At 37.0% G+C, this 18,661-nt stretch overlaps 1 protein-coding gene across 1 annotated transcript in view; it reads right to left on the bottom strand.

Annotated features, from left to right (window-relative positions):
* Nucleotides 1-18,661, bottom strand: part of DCC (DCC netrin 1 receptor) — a 181,744-nt gene that overhangs the window by 94,826 nt on the left and 68,257 nt on the right. The window contains exon 6 of the mRNA XM_089894262.1: nucleotides 2,835-2,930. Within this exon, the coding sequence (XP_089750388.1) occupies nucleotides 2,835-2,930 (96 nt within the window). The remainder of the gene's footprint in view (nucleotides 1-2,834; nucleotides 2,931-18,661) is intronic.

Genomic DNA, 18,661 nt, shown 5'->3' with positions numbered 1-18,661 from the left:
TCAATTATTTTTCCCTCGTATTCCTGGGTGCCTTATATACCACTGATTTTCAGTGGTAATATACAAAAGAGTGAAAAAAAAAGACAAAAACACAAAACATAGCTTTAAATCTTTTGCTAAAAAGAGAAACCTACTCAATTCCTAATAGTTGTTTTGGTAAGAACATATAAGCGTACGGTCAACATACTGAAGTTCAAAACAAGCTTTTACAAAACATGACACAATTGTACTTCATAGAGACATTTATAAAACAAATGAGAATAAACAAATTCAAACAACACACCTCATTATTACCCTGCTCTCTTCCCTTCTCCAGGCTCAAAATGTCTTATTTTTACAACAATATGGAATAAAATTGCAAAAAATGTGCAAAAAACTGAAACAACCTGCCCATTTGACCTAGTGAAACTTTCCTTGGCTCTAGCACTGATATGTTCCGAATGAGATGAGGTCCAGAGTAGACCAGCATCTATGAGCACATCCATCTGGAAAGCACCATAGCCTGATACTTACTCCAGCCTGATGCATTTACTGCCTTTGATTTTTTTTTTTATTACTTTATGTTGGACTCTTCCAAGACTGCTCATGGGAATACTTTGCAGAAGCTCAGAGACCGAAAATACCTTCTATGTAGCCCTTGGACACATTTATTGAAAGAGTTTCTCACCGAATCTAAACCTCTGATTCTGTTTATTTGTCCTTTGTTCTCCATGACGTGTGAAAACAGAGTAAAATAAGTCTGCCACATCTAGGCAGGGATGTGGAAAGGGCTGGTTTTATTCATCCTCTCCAACCCCTTATTGACTTTTCTTCAGTAAGAAAATTCCTCACACGTTTTCCAACTTTCAGTATTATTTTATTTCTCAGATCCATTTGGATTAGTCATAGCAGGAAAAAATTGTCCTATGGATCACTGGTATTTTAGAAACCACTCTGGGAATGCCACATGCTAAGAATTAAAGAATGACAACAAATGCTCAGGGAAAAAAGTTAATAACACCTCAAATAGTTCTTTCTGAGCAACCTATCTTCAGCTTATCTGAACTCTACTATCGCTATTACTATTAGTTTCTGCTCAAAAATCGACTTTTGGCAGGTCATCTTAGTGTTTCTTCTTTGTGGGCTTTAGTTTTGGTAAGAAAATAAGAGTTCTAAAAGACTGACCATGGTACAATTTTGTGTGGTCTGATCACAAGCCACATCCGTGACTCTTTACCATCTTTTAACCTAGGCAAGAAAGAGCTGGCTTACTGAATAAACATTATGGGAAGGACGGGCACAGCCAAAGTGGCTGCTATCTCTCAAAGAAACTTTGGCAGAGTAAGAGAATAAGGGGAAGAGGAAATCCCAGCCACCCTCCACCATGTTATCTTGTAGTTTCCATCCTGGCCCTCTAATTGCCTCATCTCTCTATATTTAGAAATAACACGCTTGACAGTAAATATTCTCTGGGGTAATATTTCTTATTTACCCTTTTTGGGGAGCCATGGGCCCTTTGATAACACAATGTAAGATATATACTGTCTCCACAGATAAATTAATATACTGACATGCACCCAAGCTTTTGCATACCACTCCAGACAGACCATAGACATTGAAACCAGCAGCCAAAGAGTCAAGGAGACTCTGGAATAATATCCTTGCCCTACAAGGAAATCTGGTTGAAAGCAATAAAGTGATGATGCGCTCCGAAAACCATCACATAACAACTGTGAATTTTGTTTACAACTGTAATTCTCAAGATAAGTTTATGAACGAAGCTTCTGGATTTGGAAAACAAACTGTACAAAGTTCACATAAATTTAGCTGGTAGCAGAAGACACAGGACTCCATTATTTGTTTTATGTTCATTTATTCCTACCTTCCAGGACTCATACTCAGGCACCCCAGTAATTTTGCATGTTCTCTGGGGCTCACTATGAAATCCTGCTCTCAGATCCTTTGTTCTCATTCAGGTGAAAATAGCTGATAAATTGAATGAGGTCTGAGGGTTGTGGGTTTTGAAAGGGGGCAGTACCAAAGTATTCATTAAAAGGATGCAACTCTTGGGTTTTACTTTCTCATTAAAGAAATAAGGCTATTGGGGGTGGTCATGTGACTTTGGGTCATGTGATGGGTCATGAACAAGACTCACAGAGGTGGTACTTACTCTACTTCTGAGTAGGTCCAGCCTTGTTCACAAATAGGCTCCATAAATAGCTTGGGTCTCACTTTCTTACCCATCCCTTTCTCATTTCCTTGAGCCCTGTTTCTCTCCTGTGCTACCTTTCAAGTCCACCTCACGTAGCAATTCCTAGAGGTGAGAAGTCCTTGAAGCAGGCAATCCTTTTAATGTGCAGAGGCCCTGGACACTGTTGGGGTGACCTATTGGCCCAGCTCAGAAAGAACTCACTGGGTGACACAGCCAAATCCAAGCCAGCCCCATGAGGTCAGTTCATCCTTGTCATATCAGCTTGAAGGACCCTCTGCAAAGAAGCAAGTGTCCATTCAGGCACTTGGTGGCCTTTTTTGCAGGGACCCTCTTGTCTACATTGCATTGATTTGAAACAAGCTGCCCAGAGGAATGAAGAGTGGTATCAGGACGCCAAAACGTGAAGCTACTGGGAGAAGACAGAATAAGAGATCCATGTTCTCTTATTCCATGTACTAATTTATAGACTGAATCCCTCTCAATTTTGATAACCAAAAAAGTAATAAATCGTGTGTATACATATAAGGCTTAGGACATGATTACATACATTTTTTCTTTGTATTTTGTTTTGTTTCACTTTAGTTTGTTTTCTTCACCATAATCCAAATACCTTGTCACAAGAGGATTAACTACTTTAGCTTACCGGTTATAGATCTGGTGGTAGCACTTTCATAAAGCGGAACTCCTTCTCCTGCATTGTTAAAAGCTTTTAGGGAGATTACATAATGGGAACTTGACTCTGGAGAAAAACAGAAAAAATATGAACGTGTTGATTTATTTAATGTACTGAAATACTCAGGATAAACATTTTCCTGAAATCAAATTGAATATAATCAATTAAGCAAACAGTTGTTAAAAAATGAGTGAGTTTGATTCTGGGAAGAAGGTGGCAGTGGTGGCAATATAGTTTTTTGATCTTCCTGAATCTTCATATAAAAAGAGACAGAAGAACTAGATAGAAAACCAAAGGCATTTAGACATTTATGACAAAACGAGGTGATGAGGTCTATATGCTCACACCCTAAGATACAAGTGGATGTGGACAAACCACCAATATGTTATCATGAACCTGCATGTTATCAGTATCTGTGTAAGAGAAATCAGAGGGAAGCAACAAACCTGAAAACAGAGTAATTCTAAAATAACTATCAAGTAATGCTAGAAAGTGCAATGGACCAGTTTAAGATCAGTAAATGTAAATACTTGAAACTAACCTACAAAGTCTCCTTTACAGGACAGTGTTCACACTGGGGACAAACTATAAAGAATATATTTAAAATTTATGAGTAGGACAGAAGCAATAGACATGAAAGGAAGAGAAAGTCCAGATCAAAGTAGGAGAGAGGAATAGTCATGAAAACTTGGGAAGCAAATTGCCATTGTTTTTACTGTGTAACAGGGTTCAGCCAACTTTTCTGTAAAAGGCCAAGATAGTCAATATAGCTGTGCAGACCGCTTTGTCTCTGCCCAACATTCGTCTGTTTGTTTTGTTTGTTTGTTTACAACTCTTCAAAAATATAAAAGCCATTCTTAGCTCAGTGGGGCCCAAACAAAAATAGGACCCAGGCCAGATTTGACCCACAGGCTATAGTTTGCTGAGCCCTGAGCGCAGGTCTAAGGAAAACAACAGGATAGGGAACTCTGTGTATTTAGAAGAGCTATTTGAACTTCTGGGAATGCAGGGAAACAAATCACATAAAAGCGAGCAATGAAAATCCGTTGAGGTTAAATTCCTTACAAAACAAAATGAGGAGAACATCATTCTTATAGACAAGTACACAAGGAAAGGATCAAAAATACACGAGAAAAACAGATCAAACCTGCAATTTACTGTTTCAAAGTGAGCTAAACAACATTAAGTAAATAAAATGCCAGATATGCAAGAGTTACATAAATCAGAATTGGAAGAATTCAGAAATGAGGCAGCCTGGCTCAAGAAAGAATTCTATGTAAGTGACAAAGAAATCTGAATGGGGCAGCCCAGCTCAAGAAAGAATTCCACTAAGTGAAAAAGAAATTTGAGAAATAAAGTGTAATGAGATGAACAAATAAATGCAACAAGGAGAAAACGAAAACAAAAACAAAAGTAAATGAAGAAAGAGTAGAAAAGAATGCAGGAAAAAGTGACAAATATTCTAGAAGGAAGCTAACGTTGGAGTAATAGTTGTCCTTGAGGAAAAAAACCAAAGAAAGGGAACAGAACAAATATAGATGAAAAAATGTTATTCAAGAAATTTTTGCTGACTTAAAAAAATCTTTTAGGCACACAAAAGAATACATGACTTATAAGAGGGAAAATTAGTTTATCATCAGACTTTTTGACAGCACCATACTGTGCCCAAAGAAATTTATGTGATTTTTTTGAGACACTCAAGGTAAGAAAATGTGATTCAAGGATTTTCCAGGCAACAAGAGTTAGCTTTAAATATAAAGGGCTCACCCAAACTGTTATCAACTTGCAATTAATCAGGGAATATTGTTCCCCTGATCCTGAGATCCACTAGAAAATGAGCTTTAGACATTCTAAATGACCAGGGGAGATACTGGCCTAATAACTGGTGAACAATAAATTTAATGAACTAAGACTAACTGAGGGTTAAAAGGAAGAGGTTTTATTTTGCAAGGCTACAAAATTGTACCTATATTATAATATATTATAATATAGGTACCTATATTATAATCATAAGATAAACTTAAGGGAGAATATGAATAGTATATGCAAAAATGTTTCAATAATTATTATTGATGGTGATACTATTATTATTGTTATTCTGAAACCAATGTAATATGAGATAGAGCAAATGAGTTATCAGGAGAAATTCTAATTCTATCATACCCTGTGTCCTTGAGAACTGGATTCCTGGTGTGAACAAAAGATTCAGTATTGTGTTCCTACAATTTAATTGAAAAATCAGTTTAAACTCAAAAGGTATTTTATCTCTCATTCTGTCCACTGAAAATGTCTAGAAACACTGACTTAATAACAACGGGTATCCCTAGCACCCAAACTGAGATTTTGAAAAAAATATTTTGCACTTCAAGAAACAAAGGCTTCTTGGAGAACTGGTTGATTCCTAGTCTGAGGCGGGAAACACAGCAACTGAGCCTGAGGCATCCTCACATATCAAATAGAAAGGAAATATTCAAAGACTAACAGGATTGTGTCAAATGGATTCGGAAATCAACTTGGAAGAGTTTTCCACTGACCAAAGGTGAGGACAGTCTGAGCATCAATAAAGATGAAAGTTGCAATGAAATGAAACTTAACAAATACATATGAATGTGTGAATTCATAAAGATTTTTTAAAGAATAATAAGAGTTGGTCACTTCTGAGATTGACAGGGAACCAAATTACTATCTTCAAGTCTGGGTAAAGAGTCAAATATTTATCATGTCTTTCTTGAATAAACTCTACCACTGTGTAACCAAAGAGCATGTGAGGGGAGTATCCTTTTACTGTATTATTCCTACTAATAAGAAACAAATGATAAAATTCAAATACTGCTATTTTTCAGCCCCAGTGAACAAATGAAACTATGCATTAAGCATTCATGATTGCTAAGATAAAACAGAGAATCCAGACATTACATACCTCCTAATGAAAGAACACACTACCCTCTAGAGTCTTGCCAAAAGGATCGAACCTACTTAGTCTAATCAAGCTTCTTGATCCAAATGCCAGTTTGCAGGAAACAGAGCAAAGAAACAGGTTGAACTCTAACTTAAAATAACTCATGAAGTGATACATTTGTCACATGTGGTTTTCTGTGTCTGTGTTTTATTTTACAAAAAGGAAAAAGCTTTTAAAATGAATGAATTTATCTTTGACAATATTCTTTGAAAATTGATTAGATGGATTTTCCTTTGTGAAATTTTTATGTGCCCTAAATATTAGCGTTAAAGATTTGACATTCCAAACCACAGTGACACAAGAACCACAATACAACAAGAAGAATAAAATAAGATTACATTCAATGCAGTCGAAGGGCTTCTATTCAGTGAATTGCTTCGCCTGCAAGAGGGGATATTTACTTTTTCAGATTTATGTTGTCAACTTAGTTTACCGAAAAGAAAGTAATCAGTCAACAAGTATTAAATGCTGTTGGAGATCCAAGAATATTTGGAAAAGATGGACCTCTGTTGTCAGGTTACAATCATAATTCCGGGCAGAGAAAACAACGAAAGACTACATAAAATTAAGCAGTGAAGTATGTGATACAACTTATGAATGCTATATGAGATTAGAGGCCTAAAAAACTAGGGATTGGGTCATCAAAGACTTCTTGGACTTGGAACTAGGACTGAAGGGCATGGGTAGGATTCAGAGGTAGAAGGATGGTAGAAGAAAAAAACATCTCAGGAAAAAGATGGAACAGATTGAAAATACAGTGAGGAAGATCACCAAACTACTTTTCTACTAGGAAGAATATACTTTATAGTTATTGGAGTGAAGTCAAAGTCTGATTTCAAACATATATACAACTACAATGTAAACATTTATATTAGGTTCGAACCATAAAAAATTACTTCTTTTGGGTGAAACTGCATTTGGTTTCACCTAATATACATATATACTATATATTTTCATCTGTCTATGTATTTCTTTATTAAGGGAGTGAGAGAGAGATCAGGAATGCCAAACTCACATGCTTAGAAGTTAGAATATGATTTTTGTTTTTGTCTTTGTTTTTAAACCTGAGAGAGGGAGGGAGAGGCAGACAGATAAAGATATTTGGCTACAGTGTATGAGAGACAATAGGGGAGAGAGGATGCTGGACAGGAATTCATCTAAGTAATTCATGTAAGGAGCGGGGTCACCACTCAGCTTCCAGGTGTTATTAGCATATGGAGAGCAGTCCTGGTGTCAAATTTTCTGGAAATCCAGATTTTTATGGGAAATCATCACTTTTTCAAACGTTGGCAAATAATTCAAATAAAAAAATAAACCTGTGCTGGCAAAACAAAATATATCTCTGAACTGAATCCAGGTCCATGGCCACTAGTCTATAACCTCAGATTCCTACATATACAACTATATGTAGGAACATATATGTATTACGCAAATATATATGTATTCACAGAAGAAGGTCATAAAGTCTGGGCTTCCTCAGTCAAGATGTCAACCATAAGATCAACAGCAACCATGAAGAAACTATATGTGGTAAAGAGGGTAAATATAAAATAAGAAAGCAGGTCTCCTTTATGCAAGGTTATTGAGTATGCTTGTTTTATGTGGACCTCTCCAATTTAGACTGGAATTCAGAGGGAAGAATGTCTGACTTGAGTTCTGAACTTCCTGCTCAGGGTTGATGCTGAAACTCCCAGCCTGGTCCACGTTACATTGAATTCATCCCTTCATCACTCTGTCCCCACCTCCCAGCTGCCCAATTTCTACCTCCTCAGACAACTGGCTCTGTAAAAGCCTCTGCAGCATTACTGCACTATTGGTTTTCAGTGTTGGAGTATGCATTTATTCTCATTTAAAAAAAATTAAAAGTAACTCAACTGGTTCATTCTCATTTTACTGGTTTGAATTTTTGTCTCAATCTGAATTACCTCACCTAGCTGCTATCTGGATCCTAAGCAGTAGTCACCATTTCTTAATCTCCCCCCACAGTAAAGGCGAAGTCATTTCAATACTGACTCTTGCTAATATCAATACCCATCAAGTCTCTACTCATCTGAGTAATGGCAGCTTCTTCCATTCGATGTCTAGCCATGGTATAAGGTATGCTAGCAAAGAGTATGGAGTTTTATAATTTACCAGCTGTTGGATTAATGAATTACACTAACTGCTAAATTCCACAAATCCTAACTACCCTGGGTACACCTGGACAGTGGCCAAGCTTCAATTTAAATAGAAAGTGGTAATGGCTTATTCTCAGGAAAGGTAAACAGATTTGCCTTTGGAGTTGCCATAACAACAACGGAGTTGTTACTGATACAAGAATATTGCTAGACCCAGGGGTCTTCAAGACTTTTTGATCTGGTATTCTGCTTTTGTCAGTAATTTGAGGATCAGGTAAGTCCACTGACATTTGTAAAGTAACACAGAGCTACCTAGGAAATAAAAGACTTAAGACAACTTCACATCCCCTTCTGTCTACCTTTTTCAAGAAGCTTCTTTATGCTCTTCATACTCTACCTGCTACTCAACATCTTTTGGGTTTTCTCTGGCCTCCATATAGTGCTTTTGTCAAATTGCATCTGGATCTACTAAGGAAACAACAGAATCTTTTTATACCCCCATCAAACTTGATCCAATAGTGAATCAGCCTGAACAACAACAATAAAAATATTATTTGGTTATTGGTTAATAGTCGACATAGGACTCTATTGCTTTAATCTCCTTTTATATTGTGATGGAGGCATCTCGTTTAAGTGTGTACTGAGGTGAAAAGATGGCTGTGAGAGTGTATGGGAGCAAAGGAGAACAAGGGTTTGTGTTTTCTCCCCGTACAAAAGAATAGTGTCATTTACTAGCTCACCACTAGAGGGCAATGTGGAGCTATTTTCCTGCACATGCTCAGAGCTCTTAAACTTTAAAACCAGTAAATCACAAAAGAATTGCCTAGAATTGTTCCCTCTTTAGAAGCAGCAAATGAGTTAAACACATTTAATATTATCATAATGAATTCAAAATGAATTAATCATTAATTATGGTCAGACCCCATTGTTCAGGAATACATTTAATGACAATTATGATAGTAAATTTATTTTTTCGATTTGCTGAAATGATACAGATATATAGGCTTGAAAAATGTATCAACTGCCTCTGAAAAATAACATAGAGAGGTATTTTCTCATTTGAATTCACTGTGATTGAATCCTACTGAGATAACTTGAGTTTTGGTTGATGTTCACATGGGGATTATTTTTAATTATGGATATTCGGAGTGATTCCAAAGATTTCAAACTCTTGATCAGATTTTCATCATTGTTTGGCCAACCTTTCCTATAGAATACATCACGATGGGACAAAGAAGGAAAGAGAAATACTTAATAACTCTTTGAGCATCCAAAACAGATAGCTTCTGGCCAGTATCTTCTTTGTGGCTAGGAAAAAGGGGAAATAAATGCACATTTATTGATTATAGGGGTTATAAAGACAAGGAATGGGCAGTGGGGAGAATTTCTGGTTCTCCTTCCACAGAGACTTGGTAGGTGAGAGACCCATTATTGTAAGAGCTTTTGTTGAGGCTTGCCTGAAGGTAGTGAGATGCATGTGGCTCTCTGGGGCTAAGGGAATGAATCAAACCACCTGCAGACAGATCCTCAGGGGCTGGACCAAGATGCTGTACTTGGTAACAAAAGCCAGTAAGAAGAACATCATCGTTTTTAATTAGTATTTCGTGTGAATTAAATGCCACTGGAATGTGCTAGGTTGACAGCCCATAGTCCTTTATTCATTACAGATTAGTTACTTCGCACAGTGGCCCCATCAATGCCAAGCGCTTGCCTGGGGCCCAGTCTTCGTGTCTCTACATCTTTTGCCCTCTGTTAGCGCTGCCAACAAGTCAATTAGAGAAAATTAGAGTGGTAGCTGTTTTCCTAATGCAGATGCCTGCTCACTGCAGAGAAGCAAGGCTACCCCAGGCACAGAGTACAGACCACTGGATCCCTGTCAGATGGTAAATGTTACTGGATACCTCTGACCCCACTGGACCTGAACCGTTTAATTAAGTGTAATGGGTGGATAGCAAACACAGACAATTGCATTGATCTCTTAAAAGCATGAGCAATTCATATTCAAGAAAGATGCAGTTTATACAGTACTTTCAATATTCAATTCTACTTCATTACATATACTTGTTTGCAAATTGAATTAATAGCTAATCTAATTAGCACCCTTTGAAGGTTTCCTTCCTTCCTTCCATCCCTCCCTCCCTCCCTCCTTCTTTCCTTCCTTCCCTCCCTCCCTCCCCCTTTTCTTCCTCTCTCCCTTCCTTCTTTCCTTCCTTCTTATTCTATGAACACTATTCAAAGAACGGTCAGATTATAACATAACTTGTTCATTAACCAGTCTTGCAGGTACCAGATACTCAGCTAGTCTGTGTAAGGAAGTATTTGAGTCTAAAGGAGAATCAACATAAATTTTCTTTAATCTCCCCAGGTTTATCACCAGGAGGGAAATCAGATAAAAATAAACTTTATAGGGAAAGTTTCACTGCTTGGCATATAGGAAGTATTTAACAAATATTTGTTGAATTGATGAACATGTGAGACACAGAAGGGCTATATTATTTAGTGAAGGTGAAATGGCAGCCCCCAATCAATCTGAACAAAGAACTCAAATTTCTTGATCTCAAACTACACATTCTGATACCTGTAGGTTTATGAATCCAAAGAGACTGTGCAACGAAACCTCTCACTTGCATATTCACATTCAGTTATTCTTCCTCTATTCATTTGTTCATTTGCTCATCAATTCTCATTGAGCACCTTCTGTGTGTAAGACATGGTTATAAGTTTTCTAGGGTATGTAAGGATTTAAACAAACAAGCCCTTATTCACCTTGATGAATCTTCTAATAGAGAAGCCATGTTGGAAGTTTTAAAAAAAAATCAGAGCAAAGTGTTCTGGAATCAGAGAGGCTTTGTCGAGAAGGTGGCAGTTTTGCTGAATCTTCTGATGAAGAAAGGTTGAGGAGAGAGAGTGGAATAAGCAAATACAAGTAAACACCACATGGTGGTTGTACAATCATGCACATTAGGATCAAAACTTGAAGACTGACAATTTCTCCTCCCTCTTCCTTTTCTCCCTCCTCCATCCCCCTCCAAGTAGTAACATTTGTTGGGTGTCTAATTAGGCCCTTTGTTAACTATCTCACGTCCTTTATTTTATTTAATCCTTCCCTTAATCCAGTCTCTGGCATGCAGTAAGTACTTAACAAATATCTGTTGAATGGATAAACGATTACCCCCTTTTTGTAGGTAAGTGGGAGAATTTCCAATTCCAAAGCTCAGCCCCTTATCCTTGCCTTTCACTGAATAATTGATGGTGAGTTGAATAACATTTTGAATAAGTTTCAAACTGTGCTTTTAGTTTTTTTAAATTAATTAATTAATTTATTTTTGGCTGTGTTGGTTCTTCGCCTCTGTGCGAGGGCTTTCTCCAGTTGTGGTGAGCGGGGGCCACTCTTCATCGCGGCGCGCGGGCCCCTCACTGTTGCGGCCTCTCTTGTTGCGGAGCACAGGCTCCAGACGCGCAGGCTCAGTAGTTGTGGCTCACGGGCTTTGTTGCTCCGCGGCATGTGGGATCCTCCCGGACCGGGGCTCAAACCCGTGTCCCCTGCATTGGCAGGCAGACTCTCAATCACTGCGCCACCAGGGAAGCCCTCAAACTGTGCTTTTAGAGATACTGATTCCCCAGAACTATGTAGTCCAGGAAAAGATGTTTAAAGCAGGTCTACGTCAGACACTGTTGTAATTATCCAGGCAAAGATCACAAAGGCCTGCCTTGAGGTGGTAGAACACAAATGAAGAGCAAAAGATGCATGTGAGTGACACAGTTTGTAGGTATATTTGGAGGAACAATGAGGAGGCGAAAAATCTAGAATGAGTTCTACGTTCTGAGTCTCATAGTGAGCTGAAAGTATTGTTGGGACTAGGAAATCAAGAAGGGAGAGAAAGATTCCTGCTTCTGTCACGTTTGGTATAGAGAGGAAGGGGCATCACAGATAAAACAGACGGGCTGCTCTGGGCTCTGGTCATGGTGTAAGAATTGTACATAAATAATCTGTAGTATGGAGGATACTTTCTTTAAGCCTCGAGGAAGCAGTGCATCCCTCCAGATACTCTTCCAAGTAGTTGTATTCCTAATTTTTTTTTTCCCCACTGAATTAACTAGCTGTCTTGGGGTTATTTAGAGATAATCTGCTTAGAGTTGTCGGCTCTTTCTTGATGAGTGCTACCAAATGTATGTGGTATTTTCCATCACATTTAAGAAAAGCAGACTTTCATGTGTACTGTGCTCTGGCTTTAAAAACAATTTTTCATCAGTTATCTCAATGATGTCACAAAGAAGTCAGGGCAGGGATGGCCATTCCCATTTCAGTAATGGAGAGACTGAGGTCCAGTTGTAATCATCTCAGCCAGAGAAGACACAGGAAGTACTGACTGTCTTCCATGTGCCCAGACTTGCTTCTCTATAGCAACAGGATGAGAAGGTCTGGGGTTTTCTCTGGACCATAATGCAGAGCAGACTTTAGTTACCAATTAGAGCAGAATAAACATTCGTCACCTGCTTTGGTTGGTGAGGTGTGCTTTTTGGCAGCCTGCCCTCAGAGTCAGAGAAACAATTAAATCCTTAGATTATAAAGCACCACAAACAGCTTACAAATGGGGCACTTCATGACATGATTTCTCAGCAAAGCTTTACATGAGGAAATTACCAGAGACAATATAACCAAACATAGAGGTTTTCCTCTTTTCGTTCATATTTCTCAAGGAAATATTGAATTAAATAAAAGACAAGGTGAATATATTGTAGGACCATCTAAGGACTCAACTAATAAAAAAACACAAATACTGTCCACTTAGTTAATTCCAGCAAACAGATCATTACTTTGGCTTAAAAGCCACTCAGACTGACCTCCTAGCATAAAGGAAAAATAGAAGAAGAAAATAATAAAATAAAATGTGTTTGGGTTAGGAACTGAAAGAGGAAGCATATCTTCCCTTTTACAAACATTTGCTATCCTTTCTTCTCTCATTAATTTTTGTCTCCTTTTTCTATGCTTCTGGGGTTCTTCTCTTCGTTACTCTCCTAATTCTTCTAGGTTTCTGGGAGACAGGATGGGAACTAGGCAGTAGAATAGAAATACAAAGAGAAAAAATAATAAGCATATGAATACAGAGGTGCTGAGGAAAAAGGGCAGACGTCAGTATAATGAGGAGAGCTTTTATTAGCACTCGCTGTACCAGATGCCAACGTGGCCAGGCTTTATCAGGCTTATCTAACCCAAAGGTGGGTACAATGATTGTCCCCACTCCAAAGATGAGAGAATGGAGTCTTAGGGATGGTCAAAGAGCTTGTTAATTAGCAGCGCTCAGATTCAAAGCCAGGTCTGTCCTACTTTTGCATCTACCCACTTTCCTATCGCTGCGGGATAAAGATTAAGCGAGACATCAGAGGCAAGAGGCCCCAAATGGTTTACATTCTTTTTTGAAGCAGAAAAGTAGAAAGAAAGACACAAGACAGAAATAATTTGGGGACTTTACCATGGCTCAGGTTAAGCAGAGCCCAAGTGGAATTTTTTACCTTTAAGCGTCTGAGATGTGTGTGTGTGTGTGCGTGTGAACGCACACATGCAAGTATCAAAGTAGCCTGCTCAATCTGTCAGCTTCTATATTCACTCAGGTTCCTGCCTTCATTTGGGTAATGTGTCTTGTTATTTTATTGCTAACCTTTCATTACCCAGGATGCCAAATAGATAATACTCAAACACTTAAGTGGCATTCAGCCTGCACACATTTATGTGTATATTTATTTATAATTACACTGGTTATTTCTCTATGTACTCTTGCTTCTGCTTTCTTCATTATCTTCAGATTAAGCTCCATTTACAGTAACCCACTAAGTATTGTAAAAACAGCGTTGTCCGACGGCACTTTCTGTGATGATGTAAATGTTGAATAACTACACTATATGGTATGGTAGTCACTAGCCACATTTGACCGTTGAGCATTTAAAATGTAAGTAGCATGACTAGGAACTAATTTCTTTTCATTTTATTAAACTTTAATTAGTTTAAGCTTAAAGAGCCACATGTGGCTAGTGGCCTCCATGGTGGACAGCACACCTACACAGAAGCTCTGTTTATCGTTCTCTCCCATGGTATTGCCATAGTTACTAGGGTCTTGTGGACAATGCCAAGGGCAATTGGAGAAGATTCGGGGTGAGGGTTCTTGCTGCTACTTTTCTGTTCAAATGTGGAATAACTCACTAAGTGTACATACTATGATTTTATAGTCTGGGTTAAAGTTTAATTTTAGAGGCTGCATACATATATCACACCTGAAGGTAAAAAATTTAAGCATTTGCCTTGTATCTGATTCAATTTCTTGTATATATCTTAAATGATTTCTATCCTCATGGCAAGTAAGCTGCCTCAACTGATGAAACTTTTGAGTACTGAAATTTTTCAATTCTGTACTCTAAAATTTGGATGTGTTGCTCATCTGAATATGTACTCGATTCAGGAAAATATGTCCAGATGGAAAATAACTTTGTTAATAATGGAAAGGGACATTAAATTAATGACAAGTCTAAGGTGGCTGTAAACTTGAACTCATTTTTAACCTCATGCTTTAATAAACCATGAAGAAATGAAGTCAAAATAGTTAGGTTAGAATAAAGACCTGGTAAAAATAATAACTACCAATGAAAAATGGCAAGGAATATAGCATTAGGCCATTGATCATAAACAAATATAGTTTCGGACCTAAGTTCTCAAGCAAATCAACTGGTATTTTAATTACCCACTCAGATTGCCTTGGGCTCAGGGGGTAGAAGAGGAAGAGAAAAAAACAAATAGACAAAACCAAATGGACTTACAATGACCTGAGCCAAGGTCAAGCAAAAGTCTGCATTAATAGTAACAGTAGATGTATGGGAAAAGTAAAACACGCTGTCATTATCAGGAAGCCAGTGAAAGAAGAAGCAAATTACAGTTGTTGATCTCAGCAAGATATGCTGAATTATAGCATTACTGGTATAGATTTGGATTTTAACAATTTTGTACATGATTGCTTTACACTGAGCTAGATTGTAATACAGTTGCATGTCTGGAAAATTCTGCTGAAAGACTGTGAACAAAGGGAAATGATAAATAGCAACCCATCCAGTTGTGGGGAGATACATGTGGTGAGGCTGGGCCTTCTTCAGCACCTTGTTTAGTAAGAACTGGGACGAAGGTAAGTAGCTAGAGGAGAACATTTAGAGATGTAAACTGAAAGGGGTATAAACCTGAACCCTGAGGTAGGGTGACCTTAGTGAATTCCCAGGGGCCTCGCTTTCAGGGAGAATCGCTGAGCATTTAGGGTCAAGGCTCAGAAGGCAAGGGTTCTTCCTTCCAGACAGATGTCACCCCAAAAGGTAAAAATTCAGAGAGAGCAGAAAGGCTGTGGCACTGGGATTAAACAGACCTGAGTTAGAAATGAATTTGACTACTTAAAAGATATATATATTCTTAAGCAATTTTCTTGACTTCTCTCAGTTCTATCTTTGTCTTTTTTAAATCTGGAAATGTGAATGGTATTACCTTCATTTAAGATATATGCTGAAATTGGTGCAGCCACTATGGAGAATAATATGAAGGTTCCTTACAAAACTAAAAACAGAGCTACCATATGATCCAGCAATCCCACTCCTGGGCATATATCCAGAAAAGACGAAAACTCTAATTTGAAAAGATACATGCACCCCAGTGTTCATAGCAGCATTATTTACAGTAGCCAAGACATGGAAACAACCTAAGTTGTCCATGAACAGATGAATGGATAAAGAAGATGTTCTATGTATATATATATATGTATATACACACACACACACACACACACACACACAAATACAATGGAATATTACTCAGCTATAAAAAAGAATGAAATAAGGCCATTTGCAGCAACATGAAAGGACCTAGAGATGATCATACTAAGTAAGTCAGAGGAATATCATATGCTATCATTTAGATGTGGAATCTAAAAAAAAAACTGATACAAGTGAACTTATTTACAAAACAGAAATAGACTCACAGACTGAGAAAACAAACTTATGGTTACCAAAGGGGAAACGAAGAGAAGAGAGCGTTAAATTAGGAGGTTAGGATTAACATATACACATATATAAAATAAATAAACTACAAGGACCTACTGTATAGCACGGGAACTATATTCAATATCTTGTAATAACCTATAATGGAAAAGAATCTGGAAAAGAATATATATATATATTTATATCGAATAACTTTGCTATACACTTGAAATGAACACAACATTGTAAATCAACTTTACTTTTAAAAAAAAAGGTGTAAATAAGGCTTGAATGGACGCTTCACAAAAGAAGATATAGAAATGGCTAACAAGCACATGAAAAGGGAAATGTAAATTAAAACCACAACACAATGAGATGCCACTTCACTTACAGCACCAAATGTGACGGTTTGGAGCAACTAGAAGAACGCAGTGTTTCTAGTTGAAAGGTAAAATGCTACAGCCACCTTGGAAAACTATTTAGCCATTTCCTTTAAAGTTAAACATATTCTTACCATACAATCTAGCAACTCCCTCCCGGATATTTACCCAAGGGAAATAAAAACATATATCCACAAAAAGTCCTTTACAGAATGTTTAGAGTAACATTATTAATGATAGCCAAAACAGAAACTAACTCAAATGTTCAAAAACAAAACCCATAAATAATGACATTCTCACAATGGAATACCATCTGAGTAATGAAAAAACATGGGCTATTGATACATAAAAATATACTGATGAATCTTGAGAACATTACACTAAGTGAAAGCAAAAGATACCAGACTCAAAAGAATACAGATTATAAGGGCACATCTTTAGGAAGTTCTACGACAGGCCAATCTAATCTATGTTACTCAAAATCAGGACAGTGGTTGCCTGTGAGGGATTGGAGGTTTACTGGACGGAGGTGTGCGGAAACTTTGTGTGGTGATGGAAATGATGTGTACCCTGATTAGGTCCTTGTTTATATAGGTGAATACATTTGTCAATATACATGCAATTGTATCTTTAATATCTGGGCATTTTACTATGTGTCAATCTTGCCTTAGGTTAAAAGAAAAACTATACCTGTCTTGTGGTCAGAAAAAATACGTTGATATGATATTTTAAAATAATTAGATACTGGGTCAACATTCAATAATGGTATTTGTTTTATTAGTATGACCGGTTTTGAATGCCACCTTTTATAACTATTCATTATAAATTTAAAGTTTTGTTTACTTTCTTTTTTTTAGGGTCCTAACTTTACCTTCAATGCCTACTTTGTCTCTCAGAAGGCTGTAAGAACCATCACCTTGGTGTAACCAAAAGCTACAATTTTACTTCACCACCCCTGTGCCCTTGCAATAACACTAACAATGGTCATTCTTTGTAGATTACAAAAGGAAATACAATCGTCTTTCCAATTAGTCACTCCTTTTCCTTCTGACACTCACCGGCCCCACTCCCTTTGAAAACTATGAACGGGGATTGAGATTCTTCCGAGATGACCTGGCCCTGGAATAATTTATAAGGTAAGAGATGTCTCTGATAATTACTCCTAGTTATTGTGAATGTATCATTTAAGGGAGAAACAAAACTTTAAACAAGCTGCAAAGAGAAAGATAATCTTGCCATTTTAAGACGTTTTTGAAAATCTGAAATGTTGGTTTATAATTTGTTGTTCATCTTATTTATAATATTTGTCCTTTAATCATTGTTGGTTGTAATATTACATCAAACCCGTCAATAAAAAAATTCTTGTCAATGAAGGAATTCAAAAGAGTATGTGGTACTTTCTAAAAGTCTTTCTCAACAAAGATTTCCAAAAGGCACTGTAAACAGAAATATCACTGGAATAGGTGATTAACATCTTAAGGAAACAACTAGGATGCAGCAGAACTCACTTGTTTCTATACATTTTGTTCTATTACCTAAGCATTGTATTATGCTCTACATATACTCCTATATACATACACTGCTGAAAGACATTCTCTTTTGTATGAGTTATATTTACTTCAACCCATTATTTTTAGAAATTCCTTATGTGTTGCAGAAAAGGCAAAGATTAAGTCTGAAAAATAAATTCAGAAATATAAGTAGGACTTATCCAAATACCATTTCTAGACTTGGTCAAGTATCAAAACTACCTGGGTGCTTTGAAGATTAAAGGGATTTTTAAAATATTGTAAAACATAATAAAGGTGTAAATCCAAATCCCAAAGAGAGTGCTCTAATTCTTTTGTTGTTTAAGAATTTTATTTTTATTGGACATTACTTGAAATAGGGTTATCAAAAAAAACTAAGATTTTTTCCTTTGTGAGTGTAAGTAATTGTTCTTGCACTGTAATTATTATAATTCAACTCAAACTCAAAATAATAAAGTAGGGAAGTACAATTAGAGAGATACTTAAATAATACTGTAGTAGTTTCAAAGATAAATAAAAAAATATTTTTCAGTTATGAATGTTAACAAGTGATGTCCTTTCTAGGATTCAACACAATGAATATGGTATGAACTCTATTTGTCATATATATCATATTAGTTAAGGTACAGACCAAGCTGCTATAATAAAGAAACACAAAATACAGCAGCTTAAAGTAGAAGTGACAGTTTAAAAGTGAACAGTCCAGTGTGGCTCACGTGGCTTTGCCATCCTCTGTGACTTCTACCTCTTGAGTCTAATTCCTTGTCATCTCCTAGCCAGGGAGAAGGAGAAAAGATCTGAGTGTCAC

This window comes from Delphinapterus leucas, chromosome 14 (genome assembly GCF_059928025.1).
Source record: "Delphinapterus leucas isolate spDelLeu-1000000601 "Yukka" chromosome 14, BTC_Dleu_Yukka2, whole genome shotgun sequence".
Classification (NCBI taxonomy): Eukaryota; Metazoa; Chordata; class Mammalia; order Artiodactyla; family Monodontidae; genus Delphinapterus; species Delphinapterus leucas.
The sequence above is the reverse complement of the archived record's forward strand: the minus strand, read 5'-3'. Positions and strand labels throughout refer to the sequence as shown.